This window comes from Malurus melanocephalus, unplaced genomic scaffold, assembly GCF_030028575.1.
Source record: "Malurus melanocephalus ecotype Western Australia unplaced genomic scaffold, MMel_1.1 scaffold_144, whole genome shotgun sequence".
NCBI lineage: Eukaryota > Metazoa > Chordata > Aves > Passeriformes > Maluridae > Malurus > Malurus melanocephalus.
The window spans coordinates 984035-1004115 of NW_026623376.1; the positions used below are offsets into that span (position 1 = coordinate 984035).

The window sequence follows — 20081 nt, forward strand, 5'->3', positions numbered from 1 at the left end:
GGCGCGCGCAGCCGCACTGCGGACACGTGGCACTTCCGGGAGCGCCGCTGCGGCTTAAGAGGGCGGAGCCGGGGGCGGGGCTGGGCGGGGACTCGGGGGGGCGGAGCCACGAGGAGCCGAACCGAACCTGGCCGAACACACACGAGTCACACCGAACCGAGCCGAGCTCAGCCGAACCTAGCCGAAGGCAACCCGGAGAGACGACGCCCTCTCAGACGAACCTAGCCGAGTCCAGCCGAACCCAGCCGAACCCAGCCGAGTGCGTGCGCCGAGGGTGCCGGTGCCGGAAGGAGCCGCGGGGGGCGGAGCGGGCGCAGCCGCGGGTGAGTGTCGGTGTCGGTGTCGGTGTCGGTGTCKGTSYSKGTCSGTGTCGGTGTCSGTGTCSGTGCTGCCCAAATCCCAGARCATCTCAGGCTCGGCGGTGGGTGAGCGGGGCGGGTGGTGAGCGGTCTGCCCGCCCCGGCTGGCGGGAGAGCCGGGCGAGCCCCACAGGGCACCGGGCCGTCCCTGTGTCCTGCTGGGAGCGGCCTTCGGGCCGCGGCGGGGCCTGGCCGGGGGTCCCTGCGCGCCCCGACAAACCGCGGCCTGCCCGGGGCCGCGGGCAGCGCGCTGCCAAGGGGCTGGGGGCGGGCGCTCCCCTCCCTTCCCTCCTGTCCCTCCTTTCGCCTCTTTTTCTCCCCCGGTGCAGCCCTGGGGGCTGCTCGGACCCCCGGGGGCAGTGCCTGGTCCGTGAGGCTGTCCTGCTGCTCGCAGGTCCGCAGCAGCGCGGCCTCGGTGGCTCTGTGATGCTGAGGAGCGTTAAGCAACCCCGTAACCCACAGATACCTTGCAGCCTCCCTGGGCAGCCGTCTGCCACGTTGTATCGACCTGGCAACACTTGCTGGAAATGTTGTTATTTCTTCGGAAGTTACTGCTTTTAAGGGTGCTTTTSATAAGTCAGTGAATGGCTGCAGCAGCCCTGCAGTGAGGGTGTGCTCTGACAGCTGGGCTTTGTGAACCAGGGCCGGCTAAACCTCAATATCAGGTGTCCTTAGAAATTCGTGTGTTGTGGTGCTGTCTTCACAGGTAAACTCTGTTGTCTCAAAGATGAGTGGCTGTCAAAATCTGATTAAAATACCTAAAGGAACTCTATGCCCTTCCTTACCTCATTTTTGAGCTCTCTGCCTTTCCTTAGCTTTTAATGTGCAACATCCAAGTGCAGTTTCAAATCAAAGAATAAACTGCATTACAGAATCTCATTTATTCACTGAGTTTCCTAGTGATTTTGACTTTCGTTGCCTGYGGTAATACTTTATAATGTTACAGTGATCATGTGTGAAATTACAGTTTTTAAGTGATCATATTTACATCCTACTTGAAAAACTAAAAATACACCCTTGGCAGTAGGCTTTAAGCGGTTGCTTGGAGGTCGTGTTTTTGGACTGAACCCTGGTTGAGGTGGAGGTTTGATGAAGTCAGGCTGGACTGAGATTTCTTCCCTGGTTCTTGCTGATAGTCCCCACACAGGTGTAGCACAGTGTGTTCCCAGTTCATGCAAGAGTTGTTCAGCTTGGGTGTAACTGGTTTCTGTTTCCTAATTGTTCCTTGAAGGCATTTAAAACTCTCTTTAAAAGCCTGGTATTGTCTCTTATTTCAACTTCGAGAGGCTTCGGATGTAAGCACTGTCCTAAGGCTTGGAAGTGAAATGATGAATTTTTAGCTAGAAAAAAAGCAAATTGAGAGTAGGAGGAAAAAAATTCCTAGTTTTCATAAGATAAAAGAAGTGTGAGTGAGTTTGCTTGCTGGTCCATGCTGTCAGCAGCTTTCCTTTCAGGCGGCTGGCTCAGTGTTACCAGAGCCACTGTGTGGGAATTCCTTATTCCCCATAGTCTTCAGTAAGTGAACCCACGTCCTTGGTCTATGGAGTGGTGGATGGGACTCCACAAGAATTACTGAGTGATGCTTTGCTGATGGAATAACATTCACCAGGGTTGAAGGGGACGTTTTTCAGTGGCAGATATCTGTTACTGAARTGATGCTAGAAAGTTAACTTCGGTATTTTTGTGGGGGAGACACAGTGAGTTGATGATGTCTGTAAAAGTAGTTGGTATCAAAAGACTGTTTTGGTCCAGCACAGTTTTTCATTCAAAACTTTTGTCTGCTTCCAGTGGTTCATTTTCAAATCAACCCTTGAAATAACCTTAAAATAGTATCTTTGTCTTCATCCTGGCTTGTGAACGGTGATTTTTGGAGTCTTCATTGTTCTGCTTTTCTAGTGTTTTTAACATGAGCCTGACAGTTTGAGTCTGTGTATATTCAACAACCTCAGCTCTCTCCTAAACTTGCTCTCAGTGTAACAWCTCTGGAAACCAATGCAGATCTACTGTGGCTTTGGAACACTTTGATTTGACACAGCTCCGAATTATGTAGTTATTTTTCTTGTGTGATAAGAGTAGATGTAATATCTCTATTCAAATACTACCTGTGTGCATTTACAATTAGCTGTCCATTTTTTTCCCATTTTGAAAGTGTTTTCCTTTAAYGGCTGCCAGCTGATACGGAGGCTGTTCTGGGAGGATTTGGATAGCTGTGTTTCCAACAGCACTTTTCTTACRGTGATAGAAATTGAACCAGTATTAATGCCACTTCAGCTGTGTTAGTGGAGTAATCCTCTTCTCAAGTTAATCATTTGAATCTCACTCCTTCAAGTTTTTTCTATAATCATGAAGATTGTTTTGGTGGTTGTTTTTTTGTAAACCTAAGTGTAATAGATGGAAAAGGTTAATCCAACTGAACACTGTMGTTATTCTCACCTCAGTAATCTGAGCACTTCTCTTACATCACGCTGTTTGCCCTGATTTGCAGGTTATTTGAGTCGATCGTTTTCCTAAGCCCCACAGAGGCTTTTCTCGATTGGTATTTTGCTCAAGCAATAAATAAATCTGCTGACGTGTGTGTTCTGCCATGTTTGCTTATTCTTGACCTTTGCTTTTTAGCCACGCAAGGGACAGTTTCAGTCATGACGTTGTGTAACTGGGTGTTTATGCATTGACAAGCATATTTGATTTGTATTCTTAAAATCTGTGCCTGTTGCAGCTGTTGAGTTGTTCAGAGTAATGCAGATGTGGGTAAAGGTTTCAGGGCTAGTTGTGGCGAAACCAAGACACCTGGTGCTTYGTCATCTGAACAGATTTTGTTCCAGTGGAGTCAAATGTCATTAAATATTCAATCCTCCTCTTCCCACATTATCTCTGTATAATGTACCTGTTGTTGCGTAGCAAAGGAACTCTTTGTCATGAGCATATGTGATAAATACTATGACAGGTGCCTGGATTTTAGGCTGGTTCAGACCTGTGTTTTGACTCCTGTGTGCTGTGCTCCAGGCTCAGAGCTGCCTTGAAATCCTCTTGTGATGCCCCAAGGCAGCCCTGCAGCTTCTAAACAAGTGTGGTGAGAACCTGTAGCAGCATGGATGCCTCTGCCATCTGTGTTAGCGGTGCAGTCCAGTTTTTGTAGGGCAGTGTCCACAGGGGTCATGCATTYCAGTAGGAATTAGCTGGCTAAAGGCTTCTAAGGATGTTGCCCTTTAATCTTTCAAGAGAACTAAAATACTCACAGTTCACTGTGTCAAACTGGTGCTTTCAGTGTGATTTAGAGTGCAAGCTTGATGAGGAGCAGCTGAGGGAGCTGGGGATGCTCAGCCTGGAAGAAAGAGGCTTGGGGGAAACCTCATCACTCTCTACAACTCACTGACGGGTTGTAGCCAGGTCAGGGTTGCTCTTTTCTCTTAGGTGACAAGTGACAAGATGAGAGGWAACARCTTCAAGTTGTGTCAGGAAAGATTCAGATTAGGWACTAGKAAAAATTTCTTCATTGAAWGGGTGGCCAAGCCCTGGCACAGCTGCCCAGGGCAGTGGTGGAATYGCCATCCCTGGAAGTGTTCAAAAGTCCCATGGATGTGGCCCTTGGTGATGTGGTTGAAGTGTTGAACAYGGTGGTGGTGGGCTAACAGTTGGACTCGATCTTAGAGGTCTTTTTCAGCCTCAGTGCTTCTATGGTTATCCTCACTTTAGGTAGTGAGGAAAATAAGATGAAAGCTAGGAAATTAATTGCTCATGTCTACACAATGAACCTAGTACTGCCTCTCATTTCAGCCTTCTCAAATCTAAACTGAAGGAATTCAGTGGGAAATATGGAGTTCAGGTGGTTTTTACTAAACAGAAATTTTGCTTTTAAGGTTTGAATTGTGGCAGCCTGTTCAGGACAATACAGGAAGTCGCTGTCTTTGAAGGGTAATTCCGGTGCTTTGTACTAGGTAGTTGTTTATTATAACAAGCCAAACAGACAGTTTCTGTGTGGACAATAGGGATTTATTTGGTATCAAACTTCTCTAGATTCAACTCCACAAAACTTCTTCACTTCTTACTGCCTCTGCTTTGAACCCTAGTGGCTCCCAGGGACGGCTGGAGCACTAACACTGCACTGATATCCCTCTAGTGCACCCTTCAAAGTGCCACTTTTTCCCAATTGAAAAGTGAAGATTCTGTTTAAAATCTTCATTGGATCATCACACACCTTCAGCAAATTGTATTTAGGATAAAATTATTTTTACTGCTCACAAAGACTTCCATCCACATAGTGTTTTCCCAAAGGAGGGGAAAATCTTTGCTATTGTTACCTAATTGGTCTGTGATACAGTTTACCAAAATGAAATTGTATTTTTATTTTTAACCCAGGATTTTGAATTACTTTTGTTACCTATAAATATTTTACAATGCTTAATGTGCTGTTCTGACAGAACTTACATGATTTATGTTTTCTCTTTATTTCAGACTATAAGATTCAGATATGTTCCTATTTGATTGGATTTACAGTGGTTTCAGTAGTGTATTGCAGTTTTTAGGTAAGTCATTATTGTTTGGACCTTTTCCTTTCTGCTGTTCTTGTGTAAAATACCTGTTCACCTCTCTTATCTTCAAATAAGGCTGCTATGTAAACAATAATATTTGGTTTAGTGTATGTTCAGTAACATTCACACAAAAATTCCATTTATCAATACTGAGCATTTCTGTAGTGTGCACTCCACTCCATCCTACARTAATCTTTATCTTCTTGAAAAAATTACATTTTCTTTCATGATCGTAACATGTTGGACTTTTCTCATCATATTACATTTAAGCTGGTGTAATTCAGTTGGCTGGCTTTTATGGGCCTTCYCCTGATTTTCTCTGCTGTAAAGAACTGAACTCAGTTATTTTAATTCAATTCTTTTGCACATGAGAATATAATTTCAGAATCTAAATAGGCGGGACTATCTACAAAAAATTAGTGCCAGATATTGAAGCCCCGTCTCATGTTCAGCAGTGCATTGTTCTGTGACTTTCTGTTCTGTGACTTTCTGTTCTGTGTCACAGAAATCAGTGTGAAACTTCACTGTCATATACTCAAGAGCCTCAGAAAATTATTCTCAGGCCAAAAAAGTCTGCAATCCGTATGAGTTCAAGGTGGAAAAACCCCACAACCAGGAGGAAAATGAATGATAGGACACTAAAAAAAGGATCAGAAATTGTGATCACATAGGTAAAACACACAATTTCCAAGTTCAAAGGGTTTTACTGAAGTGGTCAGRAAACATTTGAGGCTATGAAATCAGGGCAAGCTGTGCAACCTACCTATTATCAGTTGAAAGTTTAAAGTTTTGCACTGAATGTCAGACCCTTGGCCTGCTATCAAAATGTTAGCCAGTAAAATTTTAACTAAGTTGACTAATCTTTCTTATCTCTGCTTCCGTAGCTGCACAGTGATTACTGCACACTGGCCTGCTCTTCCTGTGCAAGCAAAGGCCAATTSTGGTGAAAGATAGAGGGGCTTGAAGTAGCTCCCTCTTACATGCCCCTCTTTTTCCRAAAGAAACACTTTCTCTTTGCATTCTCAGTTAGAGTTGAAGAAAGCAGATCATGTTTGGGAAACTCCTCACAGTTCCCTGTGCTGTACTGTCAGCAGGCTGATGGGACCACTTTAGGAAGAACATCTTTGCACACATACTTTTGGAATGCACAAAAACATTTTGTAATTTTCATATATACATATAAACTCTGGTCATATAACAGCTGAAGTATGGCTGCTTGTTAGTCTTGTGTTTCTGCTGTGAAGGACACTTGGGAAGGTTGAAATGTTTTGGAGAAGCCAACAGCATCTAACTGGGGAGCAAAAACTCCTGGATGTGCAGACTGAGAGTGGCAGAAATGTTATTGTTTTACTATAGGTTAGTAGAGTTTTGTTTAACTCGGGAGGTGAGTGTGAACTGGAGTTTCTCTTGTAAAGTACTATCTGAAAATGTTGGTCCTCTTCTTTCTCTATAAATATTAACAATTTCGCCTCCACTCTGTTTAATAGTTTATACATATATGAGCATGTGAGAAGGTGAGTTTGGGAGGTAGGAGTTGTTATATTTGAARGAACTGTGAAGACACTGTACAGGACCTGGAGTAATAAAGATCATTAATGAAAAAAGGTGAGGAATAGGAGAGAAATGCAAGTTACAAAACATGTCCAGCTGGAATGTGATCCCTGAGATGAGTCTAAAGGCAGAGGGAGAGGTGAACAAACAGCAGTGGTGTAAAGGTCTGCTGGGCAGAGRTACTCCACCCCTGGAATGCTGTGGCATCAGCAGGGTTGGCTTCACATCCCAATACATGAGGATAGTACATTAGAGAAGATAGGCTTTTCTAAGTACAGAGCAGGATTGATTTTTTTGTTTTTAAATTTAATTTATCTTAATGTTTTACTTTGAATATCAATGAGTTTGAGGCAATGAAAACTAATTCTGGCAAAGGATACAGTGATGACAAGTTGTAAGAAAATTGCCCTTTGATAATCTCCAGTTTAAGAAAATATGGTGTTCGTGTTTTAAACATCTTTCCTCTCCTTCACAGCAACTGTTGCATTTCTGAGGTTACAAGTGGAGGGGAGAAGAAGGGCAGAAGGCATTTTTATAAAGCTGACAAKCAATGAAAATAAAATTTCTTATTCCTGTTAGGAAAGCAATGTCACATGGGAACAAGTATGTCAAAATTCCCTGACAATGCCATTCAGGATGTAGCCAACAGTTCTCCTGGGGGTATGAGTGAAAGTTACTTTTTGTCCAAATAATATATGAACCAATATTAAAGAATTAATACATACCCAAATTATGGCTATTGACATTTTAACCAATTTCTCTGTAATATTCTAATTGAGGTCTGAATTTTCTTTTTGCCTCAGACAAGTGTTTTGCTGTAATTGGAGGTAGCTGAACAGAGTTCAGGTTCAGAATGGACCATGCTCCAGAGCCTGCTGTTAGTGCTGGGTCTGTACCTRCCTGTCCACCACCCATGAACTGTCCTTTTGCTGAGGCAGAGTAAACCACATTAGCAACATTTAGTCGTGTTCTGCCATACTTTTCCCAGGATAATGCAAATTCATTTCCATGATTGACACATTCACAGCAATTGTGTGCTTCTCCTGCTCCTGCCAAGCATCCTGTAAGCTGTACATTACCTGGTGCAGYAGGCATGTGGTAAGTGGGAATGTAGTTTGTACGAACAGGAGGACATGGATAAAGGGCACTGATAAAGGTGTGGTGGAGTTTGCCTGCTCTGTATTTTGTACCGTGACTGTAGCATTTTGTTCCTGGGAGCAAAATCATCTCTAGTGGTAGAAATGAACTCCTGCTGATTGAACTGATTATTCACTAGGTCCTTTTTTTTTTTTCTAGGACTGTACAAGAAATCAGGGAAACTAGTGTTTCTTGGACTGGACAATGCTGGAAAAACTACACTGCTGCACATGCTCAAAGATGACAGACTGGGACAACAYGTCCCCACGTTACACCCCAGTAAGTTAATAGTGCTGTTCTTAGCTAGAAAGCATTTTAAGGGTTGCARAAAAAGCAGGGTCTGATTATACATCAAAAGACTGCCAGTGTAACTGGGGAGAAACAAAAGGATTTTTGGGATTGCAATCCATGGATGGTTCAAGTTATATTGAAAAAAACATGTAGGACAGCTCAGTGTGTTACATTGAAAATTAGGAGGTGATTAACAAGCAAAATGATGACTAAGAGTTTATACTACAGAAGCTGTGAGAAACAGAGGCTTGCAGTTTTTGGGAACGGTTTCTCTGTATAACTGGAACATTAGTGTTGATGTCTCAGAGGTTGCTGTGTAATTGTTATCCTGGTAACCTTGCGGGAGAAAAAGTTCAACACAGGTTGAAAATGTGGATTGGGGAAATCCAGTAAGGAGGTGAGAAATAGGAAAAGGATGTGAAGAGGAGAAACCTTGAACAGTATTGAACACAAAATCCAAATGCATAATCTTTTTTGCAAACCAGATGCCAGAGCCAACTGTTGTTTGTGTAAYATGTAGGGATAAATAATGTACAAATACTCTGCTGTTCTTAGCATTGTAGATATTTCACACATGTTTTAATGGTTTGCTTCTTGAATAAAAAACCACTGGAGAGAACCAAAAGACTAAAATCTATGTGCTACAAGGCTAGACTTTTCCAATGCACTGCATAATCGTTAATAGAACATAATCATGTGTATTTCCAGCTTCAGAAGAGCTGACAATTGCTGGCATGACTTTCACTACCTTTGATCTGGGTGGACATGCTCAAGGTAAGAGTGTTTGTTGGCTCACTTAAGCGCACTGAACTGGGCTGGTGTTTGATTCCAATCAGAAATACAGCCCTGCTSCAGAAACTGAGCTACCCAGTTTGTCTTCTGTGACACCGTAAAAGACATTGGCTGCTCTTTTGCTTATCTCCACCATTGATCACAAATCCTAAATATGATTTGGCAAGAGCTGCAGTAGAGCAGAAACTTTTGAAGAGGAGTTAATACTGTGAAGAGGAGTTTTGTACTTAGAATTGCTTATATTTACCTGTAAGCTTTGTGCTTCAAACCTACCTTTGTTGACATAATCCTTGGGGAACAAAACTGTTTCCATACATCAGTGTTCATTAGGGATAGAATAGTGATAACAGTAGAGGGAATGATAATTATTCTCTGTTGTTTCAAGCTTTGTAAAACATGAAATTGCATCCCAAAGACTGACAGCATAAGCTAAGACTTTAAGAAAATCAAATTAATAATTCCACACACTTGTTGCTTCTTAATTACCAGTGTGCATCGCTCTGAATTTGGGGGTAATTTTCTTTTAATTCTTATTTTTCCTGTAGCTCGCAGAGTGTGGAARAACTACCTGCCTGCAATTAATGGCATTGTGTTCTTAGTGGACTGTGCAGATCATGAAAGATTGCTTGAATCAAAAGAAGAACTTGATGTAAGTTTAAATAAGCTTTTGAAAATTGGAACTTCTAAGAACTAAGCTCAAACACCCATCAGARCTCTGCTGTCACCTGCATGTGTGTGGTAGTGATTTGACCTGTATTCTAAATTAATCAGTCYTTCTTTCTCCATTCCTTTGCAGTCACTAATGACAGATGAAACTATTGCTAATGTGCCTATCCTAATTCTTGGTAACAAGATTGACAGACCTGAAGCCATCAGTGAAGAGAGGTTACGAGAGACATTTGGTCTATATGGCCAGACAACAGGAAAGGTATTGCTGCTTTTGTTCTTTTTCCTTTTTTTTTTCTTTTTTTTTTTTTTTTTTTTTTTTTTTTTTTTTTTTTTTTTTTTTTTTTTTTTTTTGTTTTTTTTTGTTTTTTGCTTAGGGAGTTTGTTTGCCTTATTTGTGTGTTGACTCTGGTTTGCTCCTGCTGTACAAAATAAATGTTTTTCTAATTTATAAAGTACTTAGTACATAATAACAGTATATAGAATGAATCCAAGGGTCTCTGTGTGTGTGTGTTAGATGTATTTCTACTACAACTTTTCACATCATTTTTAATGCCACATTTTTTTAAGAAAATATATTTGTATCTAGAATAATTTCTAGTACTTCTACTTTCTTATGCACTATTTTTAAACTGAGTTTTCAGAGGCTGTAGTTGTAGAATGAATTACAGAGAAAGCTGAATAGAGTCTTTCACTAAGTGAATTTTCTCATTTCAAGTGCAAGCTTTAATAATTTTCTACTTAACATATTTGCCTAAAGCTCAGAGATCAATTTATGTCCCTGTAGAAGTCTAAGTTTGTAGATTGTGAGAAGGAAAAGGTTCCTAGTGGCATTTGTAGCAACAAGGCAGATTTTTAATATGGATCTTTGTGGTACTTTAACTCTTCTTAATGTAAAGTAAATACAGTGCTCTGCTTGTGGGCATTAGAAACAGGTTGCTCCAYTGTCCTTGGCCTTGGAAAGACACCTCCTTGCAGCTGATGGAGTCATTCCACTGTGGCTTCCATCCCAGCTCCCATTAGCTGACCAGCTCTGCTGAGGGCACTTGCCTTGCAATTCTTCTGTGCTTATTCACTCTTAGGTGGCTCCCTTAAAGCTCAGTGGCAGTCAGAGCATAGGTCAAGCAGCCACAAATCTTTACTTTTCTTGTTTGCTGCATTTTAACCTCTTGTTTTTTGGTTTTTGCACTGCATGTATTTGATGAAGTACAAACACCACTGAGGATCTCCAGTTCAGCAACAGCTTTATTGAACTGTGCTGATCTTGGCAAGCAAGACTTGGCAACCTTGCACTCTTGCTTTGGTCAGTCCTAAAATCTGTAGCAAAGATGCTTTTTTTATATGTTTGGAAATAGAGCAGGGAACTATGAAAACCAAATAAAGGCTCTAAAATTCTCTCCACRTTTGCTGTTCCATTCTGGTTTCACATACTTCCCTCTCCAGTGTGTTTGCACATGAAAACACACACAGTGTATTCCTTGTGTAAAAGTTACTGAGATAAATGTCACATGTTCTGGCCTCTGTGTGGAGGTGTCAGAGAAGCTGGGGATGCCCTATTCCTGGAAGTGCTTTCATGCCAGTTTGGACAGGGCTTGGAGCAACCTGGTCTAGTGAAAGGTGTCCCTGCCCATGGCAAAGGGKTRGAATGRGATGAGTTTTAAAATCCCTTCCAGCACAACCCATTCAACGATTTCAGATTAATTTATTCTCTAAAATTCTGATATCAAATGTGAGTTAAATAAGGGCATTCTATAGAAACAAATGCACATGTAGAATAGATGTTGTTTTATAAGGGAACTGTAAGGGAGTGTTTGTGTCTCTCTGCAGGGCAGCACACCACTGAAGGATCTGAATGCCCGGCCCTTGGAGGTGTTCATGTGCAGTGTGCTAAAGAGACAAGGCTACGGGGAGGGGTTCCGCTGGATGGCCCAGTACATCAACTGATCCCTGCCAAAATCACAGCAGCACGTCCTGGCCYGGGTCTCAATGTTGTCTGCTCCTTATTTGATCACTCAGTGTACGTAACTTGAATTCTCTTGACTGTTCAATTTTAAAAATACACATTTTTAGCTAATTATATCATTGATGCTAAATTGTAAGTGTGAAGATTGAAGAATTATTTCAGGCAAGTTTGTAAGTTTTAATACCACAACCTGTGAGCTTTCTAATCCCATGCAACATCCTTTTGCAGCTTTTAATTTAATGAGTCTCCAGCACCATTTTTGGTCAGAGCAACTTTCCAGTACAGTATGTTTGAATGCACTTTTTAACAGCTGAAAATGATGAACATGTGAAAAATATTTAATGCTTATGTTAAATTTTTTATGTACTTTTTTGAAACTGGTTTTATAACTTTAGAGTATATAACCATCTTTCAAGGAATAATAAATAATTAGCTGATGGATAATTGCATGATGCCTTACAGTTTTCAATAATACACTTTCTTATGCAACGTCATGCAATAAATTTAAATCCAGTTTTTGGCAACTTTAATGGGAAATGTTTCATTTTAATGTGTCTTAACTAGTGAGGCTGATCTGAATATGTGGGATATTTTCCTGAAACACAAGCAGGCCATGAAGCAGTTTCATTGTAGGGTAGAGTAAGGTGGGTTTTTCAGACTATTAAATAGTATTTATTTTAGGATTTTGCACAGTAAAGGAAAAATCTAATGTGATGCCCTTATAATCACCACAAATACAAATAGTGCAAATTAGCTGTGCCAAAGTGAATCTTCAACTAATGAAAAAAGTGGTCTTAATGTACTGGTCTCTTGAATTAAGCCCCTGATGTGACAYAAGAAATACAGTTTCTTTCTGAAGAAATTTGGAATACACTAAATTCTAAACCAGCACTAAATATCCTGTTTCCAATTTCATTCATTTTTGAGTCTAGAAGACTTGCTCATGAAATTTCGAGGGAAAAAATGGGTTGCTATTGCTGCTTTTGAAAATTTGCCAGCTCACACCCAATGGCCAGTTTTATTTTTGGTATTTTGAACTGGGACAAGATGGGTTCTTTTATGTGGTTKTGCCCTGAAACCTGGCCAGTGTGGCAGCTGCTGGCTGCACAGGGGACTTATTTCTGKGGTAAAATTCAGTCCCTCTTTCCAATTTCTGACTGCTTTTTCCCTGCTTTTGAGTGTTAATTCCCCAAGGAGAAAGYGGATTATCTCTGAAGAAAGGGTGTTGCAGCACATTTTATTGATGCTGGCTGGGAGCTGTGGTTGGTGCTTCCATGTGCTGGGCSTGTTTTACTCTTAATTTGCCAAATGAAGTGGGGTTTCAGCCCTGGAGCCACCATTTCTCTATGATGGGTTTGAGTTTCACCGTGTCGTTTGTTCTCCCCTTGTACAAGTACAAACTGCTGCAAGTTGTACTGAATCTCTTTTACTTCCTGTTGTACATCTTCTCCAAAATACTTTAGGCCTTATGTTTCCAATATCCATGGCAGCAAATGTGTTTCTGATTGGTTTGATTTCACARATAACTTTCTCTTGACCTCTGGGCTTCAATCTCAGATTTAAAGGMTGTAGGCACAAAGCAAATAAATTAAACTTATTCTTTGCCCAGATAYGAACTGGTATGATTGAATATTGATGATCAGTTCCCCACAGTCCTAGATTGTGCATCTGAATAATTCAAAACCTAACTGATATAAATTGTAAATGAAGTTTATTACTGTAGAATCACATGCAAAACATTAAGCCCAGTTTGTGCATGGTGAAGTTCAGTGTGATGGTATTGGATGGCTTTTCCAAATGACCAACATAGAGAATTCTGCATTTAAACTCATGCTCAGCTGTAGAGTGATGTCTCTGCTGCAGAAATCCAAACTGGAGGTAAGAAGTGGCCTCTCACCAGCGTGTGGACAGTGTGTGTCTTTACTACCTACAGCCATTATGTAGGGGATATGCCTCTCGTTTTTTTCTTCTAGGTATTTCTGATGATTGTTATAATGCAGAGAACTACAGCTAAATAACGAGATGGTGTAAATATTAAAAGTACTACTTGCAGAGTCACATTGTGGTGTTGATGTGAGAGATTTGGGATTGTGTTGCCTGTGTTTATGGAAATGAAGCTGGAGGTGGAGATACTCTGCTGCACTTCCACAGGCTGAGCCATTGCACGGGCATGGAAAGGTCCTCTTCACCTGCTCTTCCAACCAACCATGAACAACAGCAGTGAAGAAATGGGYAATCCTATTAAAAATTAAAAAGGAAAGGTGGTGATGGTGCTTAAAAGTGTGTGTTAAGAATAATTCTCAGTGTTATGGAAACACTCGATTTCCTGGTTCCTGCTGTGGATGGTGGCTGAAATGTGATTGTGATAAGGGCATGAAGAAGCCTGGACCTTGTGTTATCCACCTGAGTATGTTGTTGGAATAGCTGATCAATGCTCAGTGAAATATATAAATAATCTTGCTCTGTTTCATTTCATTCAGCAGAGGAAGGACCTTTCTTCTGTAGTTTACATTCTGTTGTACACATGAATGTGAATGAGTGTTGTGTGTCTTTGTGTGAAGACTTCATTAATAGACAAATATACTGATGAGAATTCTACTGGTGGTTCTCATCCCCACCCCCTCCATATCTCCCTGGCCATTTATTTCTATTTTATTCCTATGACTGACCAGTCTTGCTTAAAAAAAAAAAAAACAGTATTCACATTTGGGTCTGACTTATATTATTTTTTTTTTTGCACTCCTGACTATGCAGATTTCAATTGAACATCACTTTAAAGAATGTGAAAAAGAAAACTCATTAATAAAGATGTTATTTATGAATTGTCTCGTTTTGTTTTTGCATTGCAATGGTTCCTTAAGAAAAATTAATGCAGATTTCTGAGATCTTAATAACTACTTCTGACAGTGGCCTGTATTTCACTACAGTGACCCCAGTTGCTAGCATCTCTGGGATGAATAAGATTTATTTTACTTGGATGTAATTAAAATTGGGGTCTTGTATGTACTGTATAATGAGAGGTGAATGCTGTATTTCAGTCTTGGTTTAATAAATGTTTCAGCAACAATTATTGGCATTGGAGATCARAAGGCTCTCCAAGCTTTCTCATTTATCCTCTTGCCAGATCAGGATTATTTCTGTGTTCAGGTCCTGTCTGTGAGGTGCCAAAGGTGGCCTGTGGCATTCACTGGAGTACAATACCTGCATGCATGGGAGCTTTATTGTGTTTTGATAATTGGAACTGAGCATCAAATAGAACATTTGCCATCCATTTATTTATAGTAATGTCAGTTCAGAAAAATGATGGAGGTGGTCTCCAATCCCAGTGAATTCACAGGTCTGCTGGAGGTGAGATTGTTCTTCTCCTGTTTGTACTGTCAAAGCATTTGCTTGTTGTGGGAGATTACCATCCAAAGCCCAGTGTTTCTGTCGACTACAACGTGCTCACATTTTGGTCATACAGTTGTGGACTGAGGAGTTACATTGCAGCCTCATCCACTGGTGTCAGTGGGGACATGTAACTTCCTTGCACTTGGACAAACCACTCTTTGCACTGGTGTTTCTGTTCTGAAATGTGAGTGCTCTAAATGTTTAAAAGCGTAATTTATGTAATAAACTGCAGAAGAAAAGCTGAAGATGGAAGTGTTCTTTAACATGTTGTCAAGTGTTTGGTTTTTTTTTATTATGTTGTCACATCCCATGCTTGAAGTATAAGTATTGGGAATATAAAATAAAATTTTGCTTGAAATTCCAAGAAAAGGAGTTTTAAACAGGTAGTTCTTGTCAAATTATTAAAATCAAGAAAAAAAGTGTGCACATTATATGGTCTTGGCATGAGTTTGGGTTTTCTCAGATGGGTATAGTATTAGTTCTTTTTAGTTCAACTGCTATTCATGGGTGCATGGAAAAAAGTCCTCTATCTGGAAAACTCTTTGAACATGGGAAGAATTATATTTCCTTTGTTGCAATTGTAAAATAAGATGGAAGGATGTAATCTTTCAGATGACTGATGCTTCCTTAGAATCCAGCTGCACTCTAGGATTGGCCCTTTTGCTGGGACTGTGGAGTGGGGATTGCCACTGAGTTCAGACTTAACAAACTTCCCCAAGGAAGTATGTTAACCTGCTGTGATAGAGAACTATTTTCCAACCCTAAGCATAAGTTCTCCTTAGTTTACTTTTTTCAAATTATTTTTACTTGTCTGCTTTTGAATTAGAAAAAAAAAAATTGGTGAGCAGATACAGTAAATTAATATTAAAAAAAAATCCCTTGTTTTTCCTAAAACCCTGTTTCTTACTGCACATGTTGCATCATAGTAAGTATGGTAATATTTTGGAGTCTTCGATGCCTCTCATTTCAGGGTCTCAGAGCTTTCAGTCTGTTAGTGCTGCTTCATCACTCTTGTGAAACAAAGGGCTCCTGTCCTTGTTTTACCTTTGGTGATGCTGATGGCTGGAGGGATTAGCTCATGCTTGGTCTCTGCCTGAGCAGGAAGAGCTCTCACAGCAGCCTCAAAGGAAGTGGTGTCTCCTTAACCTTGGCACCATTTGCCTATGTCCTTAACAGAATGTCAGAAGCCTCCCTCACACAGAAGCTACTGGAGATAGTGCACAAACCCTGTAAATCAGTGGCATTTTGGGCCCTGTCCTTGGCACACTCTTAAGTGTGGCATTCACTGTGTTGCACCCAACCGTGACAAGATTCAGTAGATACCAAGGTAAAAGAACAGCAGAAAAACCTGCAATTTGTGGGCTGCACAGCTTGGACCTACTTGTAATTTCTGATTCTCCTTCCTAAATGTAAATAAACGCTCTCCTCATAAAAGGAGAACGTGAAGGCATGCTTTCCCTCTTGGGTCCAAATGCCTGGTTTTGGCGCAGGCAAGTAAGAATTTCTATTGTTTGGTTAGGTTTTCCCCCTGCAGAGTGCTACTTTGCTGTCAGAGTGGTTCAATGAACTCCCAGGAGCAGCACTCGCTGGAGCAAACCCTTGGCAGAAGCTTGGGACAGGAATGAGCTGTTGGAGACCTGATCTTGACCACTTGSTGATATTTGAGTACCCGACTCAGGGATGGTCCAGCAGCTTTGGGGACAAGGCTGAGGTGTGACAAGCTGGGCTGGGAGCAGTGCTGCAGCAGCCACTGGTGAAGCTGAGCTGAGGAGACCCCGAGCTTACCCTGGCAAGGCTCTGGAGCAGCTTAGCTTTTATAACACATGGGGTTCTAAGCAAAGGGGTTTGCTTTCCAGTGTGAATGTGGCTCTTGGGAGGAAGGCAGAATTTAAGTTCGAGTTTATTCAAATTTTGGTGAAAGATAAAAGCTTTGCTAGCAGGCTGGACAAGGGGATGGTGCTGGGGCATAGGGAGGGGGCTGCTCTCTAGGTCATGTGAGCATCTCTAGGAAATACTTGACCAAGTTCCCCCTGTGTAATGGAGGAAGGGAAGAATTAGTTGAGTTTAAAAATGTCCTTTTGCCAGTGAGGTAAGAGGCAGAGTAATTATGGACAGGGCTTCTAATGCTGCTCTGCCACAGCTCGTGTGTGGGCTGACCCCAGGGCGGGTGTTTGGAAACACTCGTGCTTGTGAAAGCAGAGGAGAGAGAATTTAGGGAGTGATAGGAGATGTATTTCAGTCAGGCTGTGGTGATGCCAGCGTCTGTCAGGTTATTTCAAAATCTCTCCAGCATCCTACAATTAAGCTGGGCTTTGCTAAGTCACTGRAAACTGCTGCTTCTTTGGGCCACTKCTCCCCAAAAATAAACCTGAGATCACTTTAATGCACCTAACTTGTGACCAGMAAAAGCATGAGCTACAAAACTTAAACTGTATTTTAAGCCCTCTGATGGCCTGTTGGCACTCAGAGGTGGATTCTGAGTTCAGCCCAGGCTCTGGATTCCAGCCCCAGTGCCYGAATGCTGCGTCCTCTCTGCTCTGTTAGAGTGGGAATTTGGTTTAGGTTCAAGTAAATTGAAGCTGTAAAAGGAAGACTCCTGTACATGCCACTTAACTCTTCTATGCCTTGCTTTGTATGTAATATATCTCCAATATGTAYGTATGAATGTATACATATATATACACACACAAGAGGTTTTATATAAACCTCTGTAAAATATGGTTACTAACATCCATTAGCAGAGGACATTTACTACAAGTCTTCACTCGTAGGTTTTAAAGGATTAAAGAAATCAGGAGACTGCAGGAGAGAAAATTAAGTGCTTTTGCTTTACTGGAAAATAAATAATTACAGGAAATAATGTGGGAGAAATTCAGATGTGCAGCTCCAGTAGAGAGAGCACCTGGAACTCTGGGTGCTGCCTGCAGAAACAGTGGTTAGGCAGAGCTASTAATGTAGTTTTCCCTTTTTTAGAGCTTGTGCTTTGCTGCTGGCATCAGAGCACCACCATTGGTGTAAAGAAGTATGGGTGTTCCTTCAAAATGAGAGGTTTACTCGAGCATGTTTTTAGAAGTGTGTCCTATCCACTTGCTCTTGCTCACTGCCCTGTTTGTGAGAGCTGTCTCTGGGGAGTTCTGATGAACATCCCCAAAAGAAGGTTATGATGATTTGACACTTGTGCCTGAAGATTTGTACATATGGAGAACTTCTTTTTGGTTTATAGTATTTTTTTTTCAGTTCCCCTCTAGTCCTCCTATCTACTATTACCACTTCCATAACAGTTTTTTGTTTCCTAATCTGTAACAATAACAATTTTAATTGTCTCCCAACAAAAAAAAAAAAATTCTTTTTTTCCCAGGTTATTTTGGGGAGCTTTTTTCCCAGCACTTTGATGCTTAAAAATCCTGGGAAAAAAAATTTGTAAAAGGGCCTCTATCAAAGAAGAAATTCTGCTTGTGTCTTCAGAGCCATTGTCAGGCAGAATGCAAGACAGAATCATCATGAGGTTTACACATATTGTTTGCCTTTATTATTTTGTGAGAAATGAGGGAAACCCAAAAAGTTAGAGTCTCTGTGGYTGAAGTTAAYAGAGCTGCTGCAAGTCTGACTGCARTGAAGAATGTGTAACAGATCCTCACATGTGACTGTGGGATGAGTCTATTTATGTCTCCGTAAACATGAAATTATGAAATGCACACCGTGGAGATGGGGCTGGTGGAGTCCTTGGCTGACCTGGTCAACTGTCATTCGACTTGCACCTCTCTSGGAGTACAAAGTGAATTTAAACTTGCTGCAGAACATTGTGCCACTGGAAGATGTTTAGTGAAAGGGAAGTAGGTTCACACAATATAGCAAAAAAAACACTCAGTGTGTTACCAGGTAAGAGGGAAAATGCTGYGAGTTTCTGTAATAATACCTTAGATACCTTGTGGGCACAAGAGCACTTCACAGAGAAAGCATCTAGAAAAAAAATCACAAAAAAAACCAATTTTCTTTTGTATGTTCCAGATCTGAAATAAACAGATGTATGGCTGAGATTTGGCTCCTTGCTGCAAAATATGAAAAAGTGTTCATCTCAAGATTATAAAAGAAAGAAAAAAGATGTGAGAGAAATGTGAGAGATGCTTTGCTTTTGTACTAATTAGATGGTAGCAGTGGTGACCTGCAGAGTACAAGGCTGTGGTGGGGATGGAGCTGGTCCTACCCTGAGTCCTTGGCTGGGACTTTTGGGATCCAGCCCATTGCCAGAGGGGTGAGTAGGAGGGTGGACTGGGCTGGAGCTTGCTGCGACAGGAAGCAGCCTGCCTGAGCAGGCACAGGAGTCCTGGCAGCTGGGAGGAGACCCAGAGCCTGTCCTGGGAACTGGGTGRAAAAGTCATGCAAGGAGGGAGAGCAAAACCCATCYAACCTGGCCTTGAACACTTCCAGTGATGRGGYAGCCACAGCTTCTCTGRACAGCCTGTGTCCGTGCCTCACCACCCTCACAGGGAAGAATATCTCCCTAAAATCCCATCAAACCCTGCCCTCTGTCAGTTTGMAGCCATTCCCTGTTGTCCTGTCTCTCCAGGCCTTYGTCCCCAGTCCCTCWCCAGCTCTCTTGGAGCCCCTTTARACACTGGAAGGGTCTCTAAGGTCTCCCTGGAGCYTGTGTGGCTGAGAGAGCAGAGATGCTCCASCCCTCAGAGCATCTTTGTGGCATCCTTKGGACTTGCTCCAACAAATCTGTGTCCTTTTTATTTACTTCATTTCTGATTTTCTCATCTTGCACAAGAGGCAATGGAACTCCCACCTCATTTTCAGCAAATGCTTCAGCACAGTCCTTTCAGAAGCAGATGGTGCCCCTCCATTCACACACAACATTCCCCAAACTCCTGGAGCAGCATGTGCMTTTATCTCCCTCCTGTGTAAAGCARCCTATATGGCACGTGTTGTAACCCTGCATCTGACCCTATAGYCTGTGTTTCTGTATCTCCCTGGGGAATAATCTGTTCCCAGTCCTGACCTTTAGAAAATTTGTGAGTTTTTTGAGCTAAAGCATCAGGTGAAGAAGTGGAAAGAACAGTTTTCCCCCACAAGCCTTCTACATTACTGGAAAGCTGATGGGGAGGATTCAATTAGGAGCCGAGTCTGGCATGGTACTGCCGCACAAGAGCCAAAGAAAACCCTCAAGCCCCAAATTCAGCTCATTCTCCCATGCAAATGCAGCCATACCCCACACTGCCTGGCTGGGCAGCTCTGCCAGCAGTGAAGTGTTGGTGACTGCTGTGGAATTTTGACTAGAAATTACTTTTAAATTGTTGTCCTGTTAGCCTTCTAAATGTTTCCAAAAGACAGCATAGATGAGTATGAAGACAAGAAAATAACTGTTAAAATTTCATATCAGTTGGCTACTTGCTGTTAGGG

General features: G+C 41.7%; 1 protein-coding gene across 2 annotated transcripts; it reads left to right on the top strand.

The window, feature by feature from the left end:
- Positions 1-89: 89 nt before the first annotated feature.
- Positions 90-14999, top strand: SAR1B (secretion associated Ras related GTPase 1B). 2 transcript variants are annotated; one of them, XM_057371324.1, is made up of 7 exons: positions 90-323; positions 4812-4882; positions 7736-7855; positions 8576-8641; positions 9205-9308; positions 9456-9587; positions 11153-14999. In XM_057371324.1, exons 2-7 carry the CDS (start codon positions 4828-4830, stop codon positions 11267-11269), a joined length of 594 nt encoding a protein of 197 aa, XP_057227307.1. In that variant the 5' UTR covers positions 90-323; positions 4812-4827; the 3' UTR covers positions 11270-14999. The 2 variants fall into 2 exon arrangements, with proteins under 2 accessions (XP_057227307.1, XP_057227308.1); XM_057371325.1 differs by lacking the exon at positions 90-323 and adding an exon at positions 368-421.
- The last annotated feature ends 5082 nt before the right edge of the window (positions 15000-20081 follow it).